Raw genomic sequence first — 19,335 nt, 5'->3', positions numbered from 1 at the left:
CTCTGGGGTCCGCGCTGTTAGCCTGTCTCTGGAGCTCCTTTAAGCAGTGCTCTTAATCCCCTCTCCTCGCGAACCAGGAAACAAAGAGGCAAGAAAAAGTCTCTTGCCTCTTCAGCAGCTCCAGACTTTTTCCCGTACTCCCTCTGGGCTAGCCGTGGTGCACTAGCCCCCTTCAGGCTGTGTTCACGCAGCCAACCCCAGTCCTCTCCCAGGGATCCGACCTCCGAAGCTCGAGCCTCAGCTCCCAGCCCCTGCCCACCCCGGTGCGTAAGGCTCTCGGCCTGGTGAGTGGTCGGTACCGATCCTCTGTGTGGGAATCTCTCCGCTTTGCCCTCCGCACCGCTCTTGCTGTGCTCTCCTTCGCGGCTCCGAAGCTTCCCCCTCCGCTCCCTGCAGTCTCCGCTCGCGAAGGGGCTTCCTGGTGTGTGGAATCCTTTCCTCCTTCACAGCTCCCTCCCACTGGTGCAGGTCCCGTCCCTATTCTTTTGTCTCTGTTTATTGCTTTTTTCTTTTGCCCTACCGAGGTACGTGGGGAGTTTCTTGCCTTTTGGGAGGTCTGAGGTCTTCTGCCAGCATTCAGTAGGTGTTCTGTAGGAGCTGTTCCACATGTAGATGTATTTCTGATGTATTTGTGGGGCAGAGGGTGATCTCCACCTCTTACTCTTCCGCCATCTTGAAGATCTGTCCAGTAGTAGATTTTTATAGAAAGACTTTAAGCCATCAATGTCCAGAGGCCTATCTCATGCTGAGGTTGGCCATCCTTAATGCAGTAGGAGACGGCTTATAAAACTGTGGTCTTGTACCAGGACTCACCACTACCGAGGCACACTGTAGGTGCAGTGGCAACGCGGAGCTGCTCACTCCCTACCCGCCACCTAGTTTCTGCTGCACCTGCCCATTTTTTTAACCAGGTTATTAGTTTACTTTTGATTTGTATGAGTTCCTTATATATTTTGCATATTAACCCTATATCAGTTAGATGGTTCACAAGTATTTTTCCCATTCTGTAGGCTGTCTCTTCACTATGTTGACTGTTTCTTTTGCTCAACAGAAGGTTTTTAGTTTGATGCAGTCTTGTCTATGTTTTACTTTTGTTGTATGTGCTTTTGAAGTCTAATCCAAAAAATTCTTCCGAAGACCGAATATGTGATGTTACATGGCAAAGGAGTTTTACATAGTTGTACATAGTGTGGATAATCCTTTGTATGTGTTGCTGAATTCAATTTGATAATGTTTGGTAGAGTTTTGCATATATATTCATAAAGGACATTAGTCTGTAGTTTTATTTTGTTGAATGTCTTTACTTTTTACATTAGCCTAAAACTGGTATGGAAGGATTTGGAAAGTGTTCCCTTTAATTTTTGGAGTAGTTTTTGTAGAATTGGTGCTAATTCTTTAAATGTTCAGTAAAATTCATCAAAGCCATCTGGTTCTGGACTTCTCTTTGTCAGAAGTTTAAAAATTCCTACTTTAATCTCTTGTTATCCTAGGCTATTCAGATTTTCTGTTTCTTCTAGAACCATTTTCAGAAGTTTGTGTCTTTCTGAGGATTTGTCCATGTCATATAGGTTATCTAATTGGTTGGCATATGATTGTTCATTGTATTCTTTCATACTCCTTTTTATTGATGTAGAGTTGGTAAAGATGTCCTCTCTTTTATTCCTGATTTTAAGAAATTGAGTTTTTGTTGTTGTTGTTGTTGGCTTGGTTTGTCTAGCTCAAGTTTTTTTTCAATATCATTAATCATTTCAAAGACATACTTTCAGGTTTGTTGATTTTCTCTGTTGTTTTCTATTCTCTATTTCATGTATTACATGACAAAGGCCTTTGTCTTTTTTAATATAGGTGCTTACTGCTATAAATTTACTTCTAATCAGTGCTTTTGCTGCATTCCATAAGTTTTGGTATGTTGAGTTTTAGTTTTTCTTCATCTCAAAGTATTTTCTAATTTCCTTTGAGACTTCTTCTTTGACCCATTAGTTGCTTAGGAGTGTATTGTTTAATTTCCACATACTTGTGAGTTTCCTACATTCCCTTGTCTTTATTTGTTCTTTTTAACAATTTCTGTACTTTATTGATATGCTCCATTTTGTGAGATGTTGTTCTCATGTTTCCTTTAAGTCTTTAGACATGTTTTTCTTCAGTCCTTTGAACATATTTATAGTACTATACTTACTGTCTTTGTTTAATAGGTCCAACAGTTGTTTTTCCTCAGGGACAGTTTCTGTTTATTGCCTCTCTCTTGTGTGTTGGCCGTAACTTCCTAGTTCTTTGAGTGTCCAGTAAGTTTTTGTTGAAAACTGGGCATTTTAAATAATATAATTTGAGAACTCTGGAAATCAGATCTCCCATAGGATTTTTGCTCTTTGTTGTTGTTGTTTTATTTGTTTAGTGTCTTTCTAGACTAATTCTGAAAAGGTTGTTTTCTTTGCTGTGTGCAGACTATCAAGTGTTGCTCAATTAATTTAGTGGTCAGCTATTGATTGGGCAGAGACTCCCTTAAATTCCTTGATTCCATATGTCTCACAGCCTTTGCTGAGTACCTCTGTATAAATGTGTTGAGTGGGCCATGACTTCAGTGTTCTACCAGGTAGTTTACAACTCTTTCTGGCTTCAGGTCCTCCTTGTACCGAGTCCCAAAGTCAGCCAGAGGTGACAGATTAGATCTTTCTCAAATCTTTCCTGGGGATATACACTCTCTTGCACGTGTGTGTGGCAATCTAGATTGCCAGGAATATGTCAGAGCTTTTCTAATACCCTCTGAACATTTTTGGCTTTGTTTGTTTATTCTCTTATTTCTTATTAGCCTTAAATGCTAATGCTATCTCAGGTTGCTGTGATGTTCAACAGTTGCAGCTGATTCTTTTTCAAGGGGAGGGTGGCAAAACCCTAGGGAGAGAGTTGTTCACACAGAGTGAGCTCTGAATCAGGTCAGTTAAAGCCATGCTCTCAAACTAGGCTTTTCAGCTAGCTTTCAGACAGAACACATATGAGCACTTCTCTGGGGATGGGGTTTTCGGAGAGTTTTAAACCCATTCTCCCTCGATGGCTGCTAGGCTAATCATTTTCACAGTTACCATAGTTGCAAGGCTGTTGTTTTTCAAGGAGAGCACGAATTTGGAATAAGAGGATGTGATTACAGTAGGTAAAAATGCCACAAAGCCTGTTCTTTGTTTAGAATTCAGCCATTTAAAAAAAATAAATACTCTTTGGACTTTTGCAGTATTTTAGGTAATTTTCAAATATCCGAGAAGTTGATTTTGACAATTTTCCTAGTGTTCTCTTTCTGTTTGTGGATGAGTAACTATTTGGAGGTCTTTAATCTGCCGTTCTGGAAGTGCTTCAGTACCATTAATCTTAATTTTTTCTTAGATAATTTTCCAGTAATGTGTATCTTGAAGGTTTGTCAATTCTGTATATGATATTTCTAAAGACTTTCATATCACCACGATAAATAAGCTTTCCTTAAAGTTTTATAAGCAATATTTTTTGATTTGCTTTTTATTTTGTCCTAACAGTACAATAGTTTTTCTTAATCCATTTGGGCTGCTGTAAGAAAATACCATAGACTGCACAATTTATAAACAACAGAAATTTATTTCTAACAGTTCTGGAGGCTGGACGTCCCAGATTGGGGTGCCAGCATGGTCAGGTGTGGGCCCTCTTCCTGGTCACAGACTTCTTGTGGTATCCTCCCATGGTGGAAGGGGCTAGGGAGATCTGTGGACCCTCTTTAACAAGGGCTCGGATCTCCTAATTCTATCCTATAGGGCAACGGTCCCCAACCTTTTTGGCACCAGGGACCGGTTTCGTGGAAGATAATTTTTCCACGGATCAGGGTGGGGAGGATGGTTTCGGGATGATTCAAGTACATTACACTCATTGTGCACTTTATTTCTATTATTATTATGTTGTAATATATAATGAAATAATTATACAACTCATCATAATGCAGAATCAGTGGGAGCCCTGAGCTTGTTTTTACTTGCCACTCACTGATAGGGTTTTGATATGAGTCTGCAAGCAATTAATTTATTATGGTCTCTGTGCAGTGAAACCTCTCTGCTAATGATAATCTGTATCTGCAGCCGCTCCCCAGTGCTAGCATCACTGCCTCAGCTCCACCTCAGATCATCAGGCATTAGATTCTCATAAGAAGCCTGCAACTTAGATCCTTCGCATGCGCAGTTTACTGTAGAATTCGGGCTCCTATGAGAATCTAATGCCGCTGCTGATCTGACAGGAGGTGGAGTTCAGGCGGTAATGCGAGTGATGAGGAACAGCTGTAAATACAGATGAAGCTTCGCTTGCTTGCCCGCCGCTCACTTCCTGCTGTGCGGCCCGGTTCCTAACAGGCTATGGACCGGACTGGGACTGGTACTGGTCTGTGGCCCAGGGGTTGGGGACCCCTGCCATAGGGCATTAACATATGAGTTTTTAACATGAGTTTCAGGGACTTCCCTGGCAGTCCAGTGGTTGAGACTCCACAGTTCCACTTCAGGGGGTGCGGGTTCAATCCCTTGTTGAGGAGCTAAGATCCTGTGTGCCGTGCGGTGTGGCAAAAAAAAAGGCAAAAAACAAAATATGAGTTTTAGGTGTTCACAAACATTCAGCCTATAGCAGTTGGTCACTTTTCTTCTTTTTTCAGAATGTGGCATGTTTATTCATTCCACATCAAGTTGGAGTCTTTAAAGTGAAGCAATTTATAGAGATTATTGGCTCAGTGACAGATGAAAATTTGCAGTCTTCGTCCCTGAAGCCTTTCCATCAGATACGTTTATATTTCAGTAGTGTCTGCAAACCTTCCACCAAGAAAGTTGTGATGAAAATTAATCCTGGTATGCTATTGGGGGTGCTTACCATTTATTTATCTATTTTTGGTTAATACAAGATTATCTTAACATACTAATGCTTAGCTGTATATATCAAATGTGGTCTAATCTAATGGTTCTCAACTTTTACGTGCATCTAGGCCTGTTAAAACATATCACTGTCCTATGTCCCAGCATTGATTATTAAGTAGGTCTTTGTTGGAGCCCAAAGATTTGTATTTCTAACATGTTTCCAGTAGATGCTGATGCTGCCATTTTGAGGATTTAACTTTGACTAGCACTGGTTTAGTGATCTATAAAATTTATTAAATATTTTAATGGTTTTTATATTTTATTCTTTTACTTCTTTGTTTGAGTCTATATTGTAAACTGGTTTTGACCATTCCGTGGATTTTCTGGTTGCTGCTGTTTCAACTAATTCTCAGTTATCTCTTATACATTGACCCATATGAAATTGCTGATATTCAACTCTCTTTAACGTATAAAAATTTCAGTTTCATGTGTGCCAACCCAGTCCTTCAAGTTACCATGTTTTAGTTTTTTTGCATGCATTTTTATTACTTATGCATGCATTATTTTGCTAAATTGTTTTATGTAGATCCATTTATTAAATGAATTATTCATATTTTCTGAATTTGCTTAGGGATTTAGCTTTAAGTTGGAACCAGTGGTCTAGTGTAGTAATTAATTCATGGAAATTAAAAAAAAACATATTTACACTTAATATTCAATTCTCTAAAAGGTATATCCCCTTTGATCAGTAATCCTGTGGGACAGTTTGTGGTGAAAGACTTGGCAAAATACAAGGACCATGTACTTGTCGCAATGCTTCAATCAACCACGACACACATTCACAATCATAACACAAGTAAGGAGTTAATAAAGGATGCTCTGATAGCCTTTCCCAATGACTGAGCTGCAAGTATCCGGTCTGGAGAAGAGCATAAACATTTCAGGTAATGTACTATATTAAATACCTGAAATTTTGTAAGATACAATAAGCAGCATGACATGCAGAGATCTTATCAGATCCTGCTGTAACAAATTAGTGATGGTAATAATAATAATAGCAAAATTTAATTTTCTCTCTTTTTTTTTTTTTTTCTTTTACATCAGAGGAGTGGTTGCTGAATGCTATCATCTAACCTCTCATCTCTATTGCGTACTTGCCAGGACTTGTGAATGGTTTACCAGATGATTCTTAAAATATGCTGTTAACAAGTAGAGAAGAAGAATAGAAATAATCACTTTTGGAAATGTATACAGTCCTCAGAGTAGTCATGTTCATTAATTATGGCTGAGAGCCTGAATTTATCTAAGATTAAAAATTTTAAACTGTGATAAACAAGTTGTTCTCGTCTTCATTGTCATTATCTTCATCCCTATGCTATCATCTTTGTTCAGTCCCCTCAAAGTCACATTTTCAATAACCTTTACCAAAGTGAACTAAAACCTCCCCAATTATAAGGACTATGAGTGATAGTAAGCCTCAATTTAAAAATTACCCTATTTTCAAAGAAATTACTACCATGTCAATGCTTAGTGAGAATAAACCCAGTCAACCTGACATCTTTATTTGGGCCATTAGCTCAGGAATGGTTTTTATACATTTGAGGATGAACTGGGTTTCTTTTCTGCCTGCTTGTTTAACTGTCTAAACTTGACCATGTCCCTGGGCTTTCTCTACTTGTCTCTTTACCTTTGGTGAGTCTTCAAGTTCACTTACTTTTATAGTCATTTTCTTAAAATACCATTTGATTTTTTAGTCTGTAATTGTTTTATTATCCACAATTGGAAAATTCTGGGTTTTTATATAGTCTATTTTATGATTTTATTTTACAGATTCCATCAACAGCAGTCTTTATCTCTCTTTTTTTACTTGACAAGTACCATAAAACACACACGCATAAAAATTATGCAGACTCCATTTTAAATAATTATACAGTATAAAAAAGAAAACTCATCCCACCCTGCAGAGGTAGCTGCTGGAAATAATTTTTAAATGTATCATTTTCAATTATTCCTTATGCTTATACAAATATATCTATATAGAGATATAATGTGTTAATTTAACATTAACATTTTGTTCCTGTCTAAGTATTAATCAGATGATCTCAAAATGCCAGGATTTTTTTGAAGAAGGCTAACGTAAGCATCCCATGGCCATAATTATTTTTCTCAATTTACTCTTTTCCATGCTAATAGAAATACAAAATTTAGTCCAGTTATTTTCTGGCTAGCAAATAGTAATGAACATTTAAGTAATGAAATTTTATAGTGTATTAAGTTGTTGTAATTATAATTGCTGTTTTATTTTTTAATGCTTTTTCCTTTTTCAATTTTTGAGAAGAAAATAAGGTAAGAATTTTTGTCTAGTTTTATTTAATGCAGTATATATATATGTCTTGTGTTCAGAATAGTGTGTTATATTAGGCATTCAGTAAAAATTTTTTTAATAAGTGAGGAAAAATGCTTTATTTACATAGTAATTTTTGTTGTCTGTACTTTGCACATTTAAAAAAAATCACCTACTCAAAGTTGCAGAGGTATTTCTTAAAGTTTATTCTTTAAGGAGCTGATAAGCATTTAGATATGTTAGTAAGCAGCTCTGTGTCACTTTAGGCACCTCCTGTACTACTTCTTTTTAAGTCCCTCCTTTTCTCCTTGTTACAGAGAGAGGGACTTCAGATATAGGAATTATTTCTAGGTTCTAAAGGTGGTTAAGGATCCCAGAGCCTGAAGGGAGATTTAAATGTATCAACAACTATCTGAGTAACAAAGCATTTGTTTCTCTCTTATTGCCTCACTCTCTTAAAGTCTTTAACTCAGTTCAAGCTGTATTACTGTTACCACTGAGGAATTATCAAAAACAGGAAGAAATATTAGATATTAGATTAAATTTCATTTGACTGTATATGACTACTAGGTTTATACTTAGGAGTTAATTATTAAGGGTGAGAATCTCAATGATTAATAAAATTTGCTGAAGACTGAGGTAGCCTAAGGCCAAAAGATGTGAATAATTGTACTTTTTGTTTTTATGGAAACTATGTGGTAGGTGAAAGGAAGTGCATGCACCAGTTGAGTGAATGTGAGATGTAGAGTAGTTTGCAGTTCTTCTTTGGATTTTTTTTATCTGTATAGATTTATTGCTGATGGTTATTTCATAAGCTCTGAGATATTAAGAAAGCATGATTTAACAAAAGGATTTATTATTCTATATATTCTTTTATGATTTTGATCACAGTGATCTAAAAGTAATTAACTATTAGGAAACACTAATCAGATTCAGATCTAGTTCCATCTGTAATCTAGAACTGCCCAAATTGCCTACTTGACTAATACTCCCCAAGAGTGGGTTTAGGGTAGGTCCTACTTCTTCCCAGTGACCTTAGGGATTTCCTGTGATTAGGTTAAGAAGAAAATTAGATGTCATTCTATTTCTACATGTAATAATGTCTTGGTATATAAAAGGACTAGAATCTGTCCTGTTCACCGTTCTGTGCCCAACTCCTGGCATAGGAGGCACTCAGTAAATACTGATTGAATAAATGCATATATATATATACACCTAAATATTAACATGTGTTGCTCATATTGTAGGACGATTTTCACAAAGATTCCAAGATATAACTATGTGGATCCTGATTTTGCATATATTAAATTTGAAAAAATAGAAAAGAAAGCACATGAAAAGCATTATGCAGGATACATTAAATATTTAAGAAATGTGCACCTGCAGAAGGAAGAACAGAGGTAAAGTTCACTTCCTCAAACAGTATGAAACAGAGCATGGTGCCTGTAGAGCCAGAATTTTTTTCTTTACTCTTTAGGTTCTTTTTAGTGATTTAAATGACTTTTCATGTATGAAAATAGCAAAACATTGAACTACTTTAACTGCATTTATTTCCTTTTTTACTTCTGATTTGGGAATGTCTTGGGTGGGCTTCCCCAGAAGCAGATTCTGAGACAGGAATTCCAGCACATGTGATTTTTGGAGAATGTTCTTTTGGGAGAAACCTGCACAATATGAGGAAAGCAGGAGAGGGCAGAAGAGAGAACTCAGAAATAATGTGTTTCAAATAAAGTTTACTCTCAGCCTGATACCTAGGGTCTTTTGAGCATAAATTATACCATGAGCATAAATTAAACACCTTGAGGAGGTGTTTGAGAATGGGGTCCCTTAACAGACGGCAATTTTATGCAGATTAGTGCTTCCGTCTGCTTCAGTGGATCTGAGTGGGTCAGTAACAGCATGTACTATGGGGAATATTTGGATTTACTGATGTATTTTCTAAAAGACCTAGCCTCAGTTAATTATTATTATGATTTCACTAGGAAACACATGTACTCATATAATGATACAGACATAGGATTACAGCCAGCATCGGGTCTAAAGTCACCCACATTCTCAGAAGCAGAAATAGAAGAGTTATCTTCAGCACAGCATTGGATCAAGTGTAACCAATTGCTAAGTACCAGAAATATAGCATCCACGGAGACAAAGTCTTTGAGAAGAAAGGCATGTGCAATATTTTACATTTTATTATACCATGAGAATTCTTAAAATACCTTTTGCTAATATTGAACACTTAATTTTGGAATAATGTGATTTCTCACAGGTTCTCAAAGGACTTAAATCAGACCCATCCTCACCCCATGAAAAACATGATTGCAGCTTAATCTTGACACCAAAGCAAATTCATCAAGTAATTGTTGGTAAGAATCTATAAAAACCTAATGAACAATTTTTTAACAGATTTATTGAAGTATAATTTATATTACATAAAATTCACCAGGTCAAAGCATGAAAATCAATGAATTTCAGTGAATTTACAGGTTTATGCAACTGTCATCACAATTCAGTTTTACAGTGCTGCCATCACCCTCATGTCTATATACAAGTTACTCCCAATTCCCAGCCCTAGCCCCAGGCAACCATTAATTAGCTTTCTATCTGTATAGATTTGCCTATTCTGAACATTTCATGTAAAAGAAATCATAATATGTGGTTTCCCTTATATTGTTTCTTTAGCTTAGCATAATGTTGGTAAGGTTCATCCTTGTGGTAGTAGGTATAAATATTTTGTTCCTTTTTGTATCTAAATAGTATCTCATTTTATTAGGAATACCACATTTTGTTTATCCATTTACCAGTTGATGGACATTGAGCTATTTCCAGTTTGAGGCTATTGTGAATATTGCTGCTATAAACACTCACATATAATTCTTCGAGTGAACATATGTTTTTATTTCTTTTGGTTAGATTCCTAGGAGTAGAATTGCTGAGTCATATGGTAAGTTTGTGTCTAACTTTTAAAGAAATTGCCAAAAATTTTCCACAGTGACTGCACCAAGTTACAATCCCTCCAACAGTGTATGAGGGTTACAGTTTCTCCACATTTTCACCAGCAATTATTATTTTCTGTCTTTTTGATTACAGCCATCCTAGCGGGTGCAAAATGTTCTCTCATTGTGATTTTTATTTGCATTTCCTTTTTGACTAAGGTGTTGAATATATTTTCATGCATTTACTTAGAGGTACAACTATTTAAATTGTATATCTTGGAGAAATGTCTTTGCCCAATTTTTAATTTGAATATTTACCTTCTTATTACAGAGTTGTAGGAATTGTTTATGTATTCTGAGTACAAGTTTTTTTTATCAGATATATGATTTCCAAATATTTTCCCTAAGTCTGTGGCTTTTTTTTCTTTTCATATTCTTAATAATGTTGTTTAAAGCACAGAATTTTTTAATTTAAATGAAATCGAATTTACTAAATTTTTTACTTTTATAGATCATGCTTTTGATATCATGCCCAACAATCTTTAGCTAGCTCAAGGTCACAAATATTTTCTCCTATTTTCTTTTAAACAGTTTATATTTTTAGGTCTTATGTTTAGGACTACAGTTCCTTTTTTTTTGTGGTACGCGGACCTCTCACTGTTGTGGCCTCTCCTGTTGCAGAGCTCTGGACGCGTAGGCTCAGCGGCCATGGCTCACGGGCCCAGCCGCTCCGCGGCATGTGGGATCCTCCCGGACCGGGGCACGAACCCGTGTCCCCTGCATTGGCAGGTGGACTCTCAACCACTGAGCCACCAGGGAAGCCCCTACAATTCCTTTTTATGTTTTAAAAATTTTTGTTTATGGTATGAGTTGAGTCTAAATTCATATTATAACATATGGATATTCAATGGTCCTAGCACCATTTGTTGAAAATACTATCATTTCTCATTGAATTGCCTTGACACCTTTGTCGAAAATCAAATGACCAAATGTGTCAGGGTTTGTTTCTGGATTCTTAATTCTGTTCCATTGATATGTATTTCTATCCCAATGACAATTCTATACTGTCGATAAGTAGCTTTATGGTAAGTTTTGAAATCAGTAAGTGCAAGTCCTCCAAATTTGCTCTTCTTTTTCAGGATTGCTTTGGTTATTCTAGGTATAAATAGGATCTTATTAGACCCACTTTGTCTGTCTTGTTCTTGTATCTGTGTCTTAATATTTCTGGCTCACCTCTGTATTGCTTGCCTCAACCAGTACTGAAACCTCATAATTCATGGGACATTGAGGCAGAGTACTCAGGAAGTTCTTGCCTCAGTAGTGGAGAATAATTATTACTATGTAGAGCACGGCTCTGGACCCGGGTAACATTCATAAAAGAAAGATCTGTAAAGACCAGTCTGTTTTGAGGTAACTTCCTTCCAGAGCAGAGCTCAAGAATATTATAGGAATATGAAAAAATATCCAGTACCTAATGAGGTAAAATTTACTATATTGACATCCAAACAAAGATTACAATACATAAGAAGCAGGAAAATACAACCCATAATAAAGAGAATTATTAATCAGTTAAATCTGATTAATACTGATACATAGGTTAGAATTATCAGACAACGACACTAAAACAGTTATTGTACCTGTATTCCATTTATTCAAAAGGTTATGCAGAGCAATTATACTCCAATAAAGATGTAGAAAAAAAGAAGTTATGCAGAGACATAGAAGATACGCAGAAACGATCCATATAATCTACAGATTCACCACAGTTCCAACCAAAATCCCATCAGGATCTTTTGTAGAAATTGACAGGCTCATTTTAAAATTCATGTGGAAATGCAATGTAATTAGAATAGTCAAAACAGTTTTGAAAAAGGAAAAACATGTTGGAGATAAAACACTGCTTGATTTCAAGATTTATTATAAAGCTATAGTAAACCAAACCGTATGTTATTGGCATAAATATAGAACAATGAAACATAAGTAAGGTTCAGAAATAGACCTATATATATTGGACAAATGAATTTTGACAAAGGTAAAAGGCAGTGAGGTTCAAAAAGGTGCAGAAAGCATAGTCTTTTCAATAAGTAATGCTACAGACCTACTAGAGAATGGACTTGAGGATATGGGGAGGGGGAAGGGCAAGCTGTGACAGAGTGAGAGAGTGGCATGGACATATATACACTACTAAATGTAAAATAGATAGCTAGTGGGAAGCAGCCGCGTAGCACAGGGAGATCAGGTAGGTGGTTTGTGACCACCTAGGGGGTGGGATAGGAAGGGTGGGAGGGAGGGAGATGCAAGAGGGAAGAGATATGGGAACATATGTATATGTATAACTGATTCACTTTGTTATAAAGCAGAAACTAACACACCATTGTAATGCAATTATACTCCAATAAAGACGTTAAAAACAAAAACAAAAACAAAAAACAAAAAAAACGAATGTGACCATGTACAAAAATTAACTTAATATGGATCAAAGATCTAAACTTAAGAGCTAAAACTATAAAACTCTTGGAAGAAAACAGGCGAAATTTTTCATGGCATTGGGTTTGGCAATGATTTCTTGGATATGGTACCAAAAGCATAGGCAACAAAGGAAAAAATAAACCAGATTTCATCAAAATGAAAAACTTTTTTGTGCATCAAAGCACACAATCAATAGAGTGAAAAGACAACCTTCATAATATGAAAAAATATTTGCAAATAGTATATTTGATAAGTGATTAATATCCAGGATGTATAAAGAACTCCTACAACTCAACAACAAGAAACACAATTAAAAATGCACAAAACTTGAATAGACATTTCTCCCAAGAAGACATAAAAATGCTCTGTAAGCACATGAAAATATGCTCAATATCATTAGTCATTAGTGAAATGCAAATCAAAACCACAATGAGATACCACGTCACATGTGTTAGTATGGCTGTGACTAAAAAAAAAAAAAAAGTAGTGCTAGTTACATCATGTGCCAAAACTAAATCAAAATAGATCATAAGCCATGTGCTTCCTTCCTTATAGAAGATATAATGACAAATAAGCACATGGAAAGATGCACAACATTGTTCATTGTAAGGGAAACACAAAATAACACCACAATGAGATACTGCTATAAATCTATTAGAACGGCTGAAAAACTTACCATTTCAATTATTGCTGAAGATGTGAGGAAACTGGGACTCTTGTACACTGCTAGTGGGAATATGAAGTTATACAACCACTTTAAAGCAGTTTGGCAGTTTCTTAAACATTTAAACACACATGTACCATATTACCCATCCATTATACTCCTAGATATTTATCCAAAAGAAATGAGGGCATGTTTTCAAACAAATACTTGTTCGCAAATGTTTTAGCATCCTTAATTTTAACAGGCCATACCTGGGAAGAATCGAAGTGTTAACAGGTGATACATAAACATTCACCTATAATAGACTACTACTTAGTAATATAAAGGAATGGACTGTTGACACACGAAACATCTTAAATGGATCTCTAGAGAGTTTGCTGAGTGAAAGAAATCAGAGAAAAACCATACATGCTATATTATTCCACTCATATTAAAGTCTAGAAAATGCAAACTGATTTATAATGACATAAAGCAGATGAGTGTTTGTCTGGAAAGGGGGAATACAGAGGATTGTGGTAGGGAGAAACTATAAAGGGGCCAAGTATATTTTTTGGAGTGATGGATGTTCACTCTCTTCATTGTGGTGATCGTTTCAGGTATTTCACCTGTATTTAGGTGTATACATATGTCAATGCTTATGAAATTCTGTACTTTAAACATGTACAGTTTGCTGTATACCAGTTAAAATTAAATTAAGCTGTTAAAAAAGCAGGATAAGACATAATTAAGATTGTTATGATATAAAAACTTCTGGCATTTAAAGGGGAAAACTTAAAAGTTAAACAGTGAGTCATGGGAAGTTACCAATTTCTGTAAGTTCTGGATAAGTGAACATAAATGCATTTATGGGAGTGGAGAGGGTGTAGGAGTATGCAAATTCATGTACTGAGTTATAATTAGTGCTAATAATTTTCCATATAATCACAATATGTATTGAATTTTGGCCGATCACCTCAAATTATGGACATTTAGATAAAAAGCTCTGTTAATAATTTCTGATATATAGTAACTATTTTAAGTACTATTTTTAACGAATTAATCGATCAGCATATAGTATGAAAACTTAAATAAGTCAATGAACACGTTTGTCAACATTAAGCTTAGTAACTCTTCATTTTTTCAGGGCTCTCTGTCCTTAACTTTGGTGATGTTTGTGTGAACTCAACAAATACTCGTCTATTACATGTTATTAATATGCTGCCTATTCATATTTTGATCCAGTTAGATGTCAATTTGCAAGAAGTTCGGAAGACCAACCAATTTTCATATGTGATTCCACCTACAGCTAGTACTTCTGTTTCAATGATATTTGAATCTCCCACCATTGGAAAATTTTGGAAGTAAGATTTATTTTCAAATTTCTGTTTGCTAGAATCAAAATGTCGTTTTGTATATTTACCCCAATTATTGTAGTATATATTATGTTTGGTCCCCAAACATAGAAACTATATGTGCAGCAATATGTAGATTTGTAGATTCATATTTCAATGGTAGTCTAATTACCTTTCATAATTATTTTGATATTGTTTACTAAGAATTGTTGATGTCAATCAATAATATATACATTTTACATGTAACTGAATTCTACCATTCAGTTAAGAGGTGTTAGTTAAATTTGGATGCCTTTGCTGTGTTACAGGTCTTTCACCTGTCAGTGAACAATATGCCTGGTGGGCACATCCTAGTGATGGCAGTTGTCTTGCCAGTAAAACTTGAGCTATCTGCTAATGAGCTAGTACTGAGACCACAAGGCTTCTTGGTGAAAACATGTTTTAGGGGGATGGTTAGGTTGTATAATCATCAGAATTATTTTGTCAAATTTGAATGGCAACTGATAAATACAGGAAAAGGGATGGCATTTTCCATTTGTCCAGCTAAAGGTAATAGTTTATTCTGTTGTTTGATTTAGACATTCATTTATTCATGTATTCAGGCATTAATCATATCTGGAGTGTGTACTGTATAATGGTGATAAGAATGTAGAAGTAAATCACAAATGGTCTTGGGACAATGGGACATTCCTTCCCTCCTTCCTTCCCTATGTCCTTCCCTTCCTCTCCCCCTCCCTCCCTCTTTATCTCTAACTTAGAGATAGTCTTCATTTGAGATCTAAGTAGACTATACTTCAGGTCACAGAGGAGTCCTGGTTCATTGAATTCTTGCCTTAGGTGCTTTTCCTGTGAATATCAGTCATTTCCAAATCGTGACTTCTATATAACTCTACCAGTGTTGGTACCAGGGAGTGTTATAAACAAGCTCGAGTATTAATTTAAGTTCACTTAATTTTAGTGCAGATATAGGTGGAGATGTTGACAAATTTAACAAGTGGAAGTGGAGGACTGTCCCTTTATTATGGCTGGAGATCACTGATATAACCATATTTAATCGTTTTATTAATCTGGATAGATTTAGCACAATCCCAGATTATAATTTATTAAGCATTTGAGGTATACTTCTATCAATATTTAGCAGATTCATTTGACCAAGCTCTTTTTTGTTGTTGTTGTTATTAATACTGAAAATACTGGGTCCCACCCCAAACTAGAAAGAAGTGGAGTAAATGATCAGAGAAGAAAAAGAAAATATTTCTGCAGATTTCAGAGATTCTAGATAAACCTTCTCCAGTTTTTTTGAACAGGAGGTATCAGTTGTAGTTACATTATCTGCATTCCAGCTATAGGTTCTGATCAAGCACGTGATATGACACTAAGGGTGTCAGAAAAGCACAGTGCACAGGTACTTTTCCTTGTATTTCTGCATCCTAGCCAGTGTTGAGTGGCTGGGCTTCCCCCTTGTGGCTGCCATGGAAATGCCGTGAAAATGCTTCATTTGTCAAAAGTGGAATTACAATGTTATAAACTTCTCATGGTTTTTAGTACTCTATTTTTACAGGGAGATTTTAGTATTTACTTTTCTTTTCTTTGGGTTGCTCATAACACCTCTTACATTTTTTTAAATCAAAGCAAAAAACACAAAGACATTTAATTCCGAATATAGTGTTAATATGAATACCATTAGCCTTTAAGTACATTTTTTTTTTTTTTTTTGCGGTATGCGGGCCTCTCATTGTTGTGGCCTCTCCCGCTGCGGAGCACAGGCTCCGGATGCGCAGGCTCAGCGGCCGTGGCTCACGGGCCCAGCTGCTCCGCGGCACGTGGGATCCCCCTGAACCGGGGCATGAACCCGTGACCCCTGCATTGGCAGGCGGACTCTCAACCACTGCGCCACCAGGGAAGCCCATCCTTTAAGTACTTTTAATTTTTTTAGAACACAAATGATACAATACTTGAATCTATTTGATATAGCATCGAGGAAAGTATGCATAATTTATATTATATACCTAGATTTCTCTAATGTCATTTTCCTTCTGCTGCTCAGAATATTCATATAATAATTACTCACTTTTGTTTTTGCCTCTTTGTATAAATCTTTTTCTTTTAACATCTTTATTGGAGTATAATTGCTTTACAATGGTGTGTTAGTTTCTGCTTTATAAGAAAGTGAATCAGCTATACATATACATATATCCCCACATCTCCTCCCTGTTGCGTCTCCCTCCCACCCTCCCTATCCCACCCCTCTAGGTGGTCACAAAGTATGGAGCTGATCTCCCTGTGCTATGTGGCTGCTTCCCACTAGCTATCTATTTTACATTTGGTAGTGTATATATATGTCAATGCTACTCTCTCACTTCGTCCCAGCTTACCCTTCACCCTCCCCAAGCCCTCAAGTCCATTCTCTACGTCTGCGTCTTTATTTCTGTCCTCCCCTTAGGTTCTTCAGAACCATTTTTATTTTATTTTTCTTAGATTCCTTATATATGTGTTAGCTTATGGTATTTGTTTTTCTCTTTGGGACTCACTTCACTCTGTATGACAAACGCTAGGTCCATCCACCTCACTACAAATAACTCAATTTCATTTCTTTTTAAGGCTGAGTAATATTCCATTAAATATATGTACCACATCTTCTTTATCCATTCATCTGTCAGTGGACACTTAGGTGGCTTCCATGTCCTGGCTATTGTAAATAGAGCTGCAATGAACATTGTGGTCCCTGACTCTTTCTGAATTATGGTTTTCTCAGGGTATATTCCCAGTAGTGGAATTGCTGGGTCGTATGGTAGTTCTAGTTTTAGTTTTTTAAGGAACCTCCATACTTTTCTCCATAGTGGCTGTATCAATTTACATTCCCACCAACAGTGCAAGAGGGTTCCCTTTTCTCCACACCCTCTCCAGCATTTATTGTTTGTAGATTCTTTGGTGATGGCCATTCTGACCAGTGTGAGGTGATACCTCATTGTAGTTTTGATTTGCATTTCTCTAATGACTAGTGATGTTGAGCATCCTTTTATGTGTCTGCTGGCAATCTGTATATCTTCTTTGGAGCAATGTCTGTTTAGGTCTTCTGCCCATTTTTGGATTGCGTTATTTGTTTTTTTGATATTGAGCTGCATGAGCTGCTTATAAATGTTGGAGATGAATCCTTTGTCTATTGATTCATTTGCAAATATTTTCTCCCATTCTGAGGGTTGTCTTTTTGTCTTGTTTCTGGTTTCCTTTGCTGTGCAAAAGCTTTTAATTTTCATTAGGTCCCATTTGTTTATTTGTATTTTTATTTCCATTTCTCTAGGAGGTGGGTCAAAAAGGATCTTGCTGTGATGTATGTCATAGAGTGTCCTGCCTATGTTTTCCTCTAAGAGTTTGATGGTGTCTGGCCTTAAATTTAGGTCTTTAATCCATTTTGAGTTTATTTTTGTGTATGGCATTAGGGCATGTTCTAATTTCATTCTATTACATGTAGCTGTCCAGTTTTCCTGGCACCACTTATTGAAGAGGCTGTCTTTTCTCCACTGTCCATTCCTGCCTCCTTTATCAAAAATAAGGTGACCATATGTGCATGGGTTTATCTCTGAGCTTTCCATCCTGTTCCATTGATCTATCTTTCTGTTTTTGTGTCAGTACCATACTGTCTTGATTACTGTAGCTTTGTAGTATAGTCTGAAGTCAGGGAGCCTGATTCCTCCAGCTCCGTTTTTCTTTCTCAAGATTGCTTTGGCTATTCGAGGTCTTTTGTGTTTCCAAACAAATTGTGAAATATTTTGATCTAGTTCTATGGAAAATGCCATACGTAGTTTGATAGAGATTGCATTGAATCTGTAGATTGCTTTGGGTAGTATAGTCATTTTCACACAGTTGATTCTTCCAATCCAAGAACATGGTGTATCTTTCCACCTTTTTTTTATCATCTTTAATTTCTTAGATCAGTGTCTTATAATTTTCTGCATACAGGTCTTGTGTCTCCTTAGGTAGGTTTATTCCTAGATATTTTATTCTTTTTGTTGCAATGGTAAATGGGAGTGTTTCCCTAATTTCTCTTTCAGATTTTTCATCACTAGTGTATAGGAATGCAAGAGATTTCTGTGCATTAATTTTGTATCCTGCTACTTTACCAAATTCATTGATTAGCTCTAGTTGTTTTCTGGTAGCATCTTTAGGATTCTCTATGTATAGGATCATGTCATCTGCAAACAGTGACAGCTTTACTTCTTCTTTTCCAATTTGGATTCCTTTTATTTCCTTTTCTTCTTTGATTGCTGTGGCTAAAACTTCCAAAACTATGTTGAATACTAGTGGTGAGAGTGGGAAGCCTTGTATTGTTCCTGATCTTAGAGGAAATGGTTTCAGTTTTTCACCATTGAGGACGACGTTGGCTGTGGGTTTGTCATATATGCCCTTTATAATGTTGAGGAAAGTTCCCTGTATGCCTACTTTCTTCAGGGTTTTTATCATAAATGGGTGTTAATTTTGTCAAATCTTTCTCTGCATCTATTGAGATGATGATATGCTTTTTCTCCTTCAGTTTGTTAATATGGTGTATCACATTGATTGATTTGTGTATATTGAAGAATCCTTGCATTCCTGGGATAAAGCCCACTTGTTCATGGTGTATGATCCTTTTAATGTGCTGTTGAATTCTGTTTGCTCGTATTTTGTGGAGGATTTAATGTAAATGTATCATTTAAATGTATCATTTAAAGCTTGTGTTTCCTTATTTATTTTCATTTTGGATGATCTGTCC

General features: G+C 36.2%; 1 protein-coding gene across 1 annotated transcript in view; it reads left to right on the top strand.

Moving 5' to 3' along the window:
• The window catches only part of CFAP47 (cilia and flagella associated protein 47), a 509,799-nt gene that overhangs the window by 82,267 nt on the left and 408,197 nt on the right, over positions 1-19,335 (top strand). Inside the window, 8 exon segments of the mRNA XM_060137366.1 lie at positions 4,649-4,838; positions 5,575-5,788; positions 8,436-8,588; positions 9,171-9,354; positions 9,455-9,551; positions 14,378-14,594; positions 14,894-14,901; positions 14,904-15,134. Of these exon segments, the coding sequence (XP_059993349.1) occupies positions 4,649-4,838; positions 5,575-5,788; positions 8,436-8,588; positions 9,171-9,354; positions 9,455-9,551; positions 14,378-14,594; positions 14,894-14,901; positions 14,904-15,134 (1,294 nt within the window).

The sequence above is a fragment of the Lagenorhynchus albirostris genome, chromosome X (genome assembly GCF_949774975.1).
Source record: "Lagenorhynchus albirostris chromosome X, mLagAlb1.1, whole genome shotgun sequence".
Taxonomy (NCBI): Eukaryota; Metazoa; Chordata; class Mammalia; order Artiodactyla; family Delphinidae; genus Lagenorhynchus; species Lagenorhynchus albirostris.
The sequence above is the reverse complement of the archived record's forward strand: the minus strand, read 5'-3'. Positions and strand labels throughout refer to the sequence as shown.